Genomic DNA, 3,424 nt, shown 5'->3' with positions numbered 1-3,424 from the left:
TGAAAGAAACCATCAATTTTGAGAGTTTTGTTGGAATTCTTATAACTAAAGTTCTTTACCATTATGGAAAGAAGACAAGAAGCTCATTGTACAAACTACTCCAGAGTCTAGATGAAAGGCATTATTCATGACCCAACAATATTATGTCCGGGATATCATTATATTGGGACCTATATCAATGAAAGTTTCTGCAGGTATCATTGATTAGTCTCAATGACAGTTGATTCATGCTGCAGAACCACCAAATTTCATGACCCGGAAAATTAAAGCTGGAACAATACAATTTTATTGAGACTACCAAACATTCATCTTACAAGCCAATTAACAGCAAATTGATTACAGGACATTATTCTCATGCCAGATTACATCTAGCTTTTCCTTAGTAGCACTTGATTCACTAAATTGTCCAAGTTTATGGATGAACAGCCATGTGGAGCAGTGGCTTCTTGCGCAAGTTTCTTCCAATTCAAGGCCTTGTTTCTCATTTTCTTGCCCTTCTCTCCCCCCATTAACTCTTTAACAAGCTTCTCTACTTCGTCTCTCTTGACATCGTTACTGATTTCCATGCCAACACCCCATTCCTTGCAACAAAAGTAACAGTCTGTCTGCTGGTCGCCAAAGAATGGCCAACACAACATAGGCACTCCGGCCGTCAAACTCTCAATGGTTGAATTCCAGCCACTGTGTGTTAGAAACCCTCCAACGGATGGATGGTTGAGTACTTGCTCTTGTGGGCACCAACTTGCTAGCAGACCTCTATCTTTGATCTCAGCTACAAATTCAGGTGGCAAAATTGCTGACTCGCCAATAACCAGATCAGGCCTAATTACCCAGAAGAAAGGATACTTGCTGTTTGCAAGTCCCCAACCAAACTCTACGAGCTGTTTTGGTGTCAAGACTGCTACGCTACCAAAATTCACATAAACAACTGAATTTGGTGCCCTGTTCTCCAGCCACTCAAGGCACTCTGGTTCTTCTTTCCATAGACTGTAACCCATAGGATTCAGAGGGTGTTCCGGTATCTGATTGAGAAGTAATTGGATAGGTCCAATGGCATAAACATGTGGAAGCATAGATGAGAGAGCATCCAAAACATCTTGTTCCAATGCATCAAATGTATGGAGAACAACAGCAGAAGCTTTCTGAATTCTTGGGCCTGTTGCTTCTATGAAGTAGTTAAAAATGATGTCATCGGGATTTGTTGTTTGAAAGAATGTTGGGAGATCCCTTAAACGAATTTCTTTCATTCCTGGAATCCAGTCTATTACCTTGTCTAAAAACCCATTGGTGAAGCAGCTCTCATCTACAACACCCAATGTAATGAATTTAAAACAAATCCCCTGTTAAAAATATGAGAGTTTTCAAGAGAAAAGTTAGTTTGGTACCTTTAAGTGGTGCAAGTCCTTTTTCGATCAAACTGGGATATTGTGTAAACCCCATGAAGCTGCAAGCAGCAATGGTGTAGAACATTGCTACTGGAACTCCAAATTCTTCAGCAGCTGTGATGGTGAATGTCGACATGCAACCATCTGAAACTATACAACTCACTGGAGGATTAGTAATGTTCAGTTTCATGATAAGGGCACAAAAAGGAGCTAAGAAATTTTTCTTGATAGAGTCACAAAGCAAAGCAACATCTTGGGTGGCATCTTCATCCGATTCTGGAAGCCCATCTGGAATGGCTTCGAACCGAAAGTCAGGGAAGCCATCTAGGGAGTTTGGTCCTTGAGATTTAAGAAATCTCTTGTGATTGAACTCTGTGTTGACAAAGGTGATATGAAAGCCTCTATGATGGAGGATTTTTGCTAGTTTAAGCATTGCCTTTATATGGCTTTGAGCTGGAACTGGAATAAAAACAGCATGAGGCTTAATAGCTTCCATCTTAGTGGATGTGAATGTGGATGTGGTACTTGGAGCAACGCAGACTATATATACACTCTATAAGTAACAATGTAGTGATGTGTTTGGAATTTAGCAAGAACAGTTTTGAAAGCTAGTTAACTAGTGAGTTTATCTATCGTAACCCTTTTCTAGTGATTTTGTAAAATCTTTGGTAGGTAGCTACTAGCTAGTATGATTTTTGATTGGTAGATGTAAGTTTTATAACCAGCAGATAATATACATGTCTGAATAATTGGCAACTGGGAGCTGTCGACAATGAATTACATGACAATGATATGATTGACAAGTGACAACTAGTATGATAGGATTGGTCGGCATCTTTCATTAATATAGACCCATGCTTCACCAAATATGTATAGTACAGGTATGTATCATTGTCTGTTTTCTTACCTTTCTCTCCTTCTGATAACCCTCAAACGAGCTTCTTAATTTTGTGAGGTTTGTGAGGACAGAGTGCTATTGCATTGAAAAACAAAGCCCAGCATAAGAGCTCTGATAAGGTCCTAGACATTTCCGCTCATTGCCAATTAGTTTTTGTGTCGAGTTTTTATAAATTTTGTTTCTCTTGTCACCATTACTGAAGATTATTCACTGCCATCTAACAAGGTGGGTTCTAGCTAGAAATCTAACTACAAGCAACGGCTTAATTAATATCTTTTTTTTTTTGAAAGAAGAAGAAAGTTTTATTACTAGGTACGATTAAAATCGTACATGAGGGCATCCAGTATGATATCTGGAGCAGTTACAAACCATTCACATTGTATCTCCGACTCAAAACTAAGGGCAGCCAACCTATGAGCTACAACATTAGCCTGTCTAGGGGCAAAAGTGATGGAGAAATCTGTACTAGAGTGAAGCAGACTTCGAACATCAGCAACTAAGGCTCTCAATGGTGACAGATCACAATCCCAAGCATAAATTGCTTGTACCGCCATTAGGCAATCACTTTCGACTACTGCATTCGTAATATGCATGGCCTGCAGTAACTCCAATCCCTTCTTCAGAGCCAAAAGCTCAACATGTAATGGAGAACTAACAAACTGCACACGACTAGAGAAGGCAGCAAGGAATTGACCAATAGAGTCACGAAGGACACCGCCTGTACCCCCAAACTGCAGATTAGGTAGAAAAGCACCATCCACATTCAATTTCACTTTTTCACCCGAGGGAGCTAGCCAAAGTTTACTGGCTTTCTGTTGAACTGATGTGGCAATGGTACAAGGTTTATTAGCCTGTAGATACTCCTCATACCAGGCCATAGACGATGCCACCAACCTTGGACTAGTTTGAGACTGATTTTTCCAAAGCTTCTCATTTCGGTTCTTCCAAAAGCTCCATAAAAGAACCAGTAACTTATCAAACAAGCTAGTAGACAAATTGGAGGCTCGGTCCAGCAACCACTCTTTCCAAGTCAGTGGAGAAGAAGGAAGGGAAAAAGGAGGAGCACCCAAAATATCCTTAGCAATGCTACAATCTCGAAACAAATGCTCAAGGGTTTCCACAGATTCTGAACAAACACAAC

The 3,424-nt window shown here is 40.1% G+C and overlaps 1 protein-coding gene across 1 annotated transcript; it reads right to left on the bottom strand.

Moving 5' to 3' along the window:
- Positions 1-263: 263 nt before the first annotated feature.
- LOC112188411 (7-deoxyloganetin glucosyltransferase) lies at positions 264-2,029 on the bottom strand. Its single transcript, XM_024327520.2, has 2 exons — positions 1,386-2,029; positions 264-1,303 (listed from the first exon to the last, which is right to left on the bottom strand). The coding sequence occupies exons 1-2, from the start codon at positions 1,879-1,881 to the stop codon at positions 369-371; spliced, it is 1,431 nt and encodes a 476-aa protein (XP_024183288.1). The 5' UTR covers positions 1,882-2,029; the 3' UTR covers positions 264-368.
- Between the last annotated feature and the right edge of the window lie 1,395 nt (positions 2,030-3,424).

This window comes from Rosa chinensis, chromosome 2 (genome assembly GCF_002994745.2).
Source record: "Rosa chinensis cultivar Old Blush chromosome 2, RchiOBHm-V2, whole genome shotgun sequence".
Lineage (NCBI taxonomy): Eukaryota > Viridiplantae > Streptophyta > Magnoliopsida > Rosales > Rosaceae > Rosa > Rosa chinensis.
The sequence above is the reverse complement of the archived record's forward strand: the minus strand, read 5'-3'. Positions and strand labels throughout refer to the sequence as shown.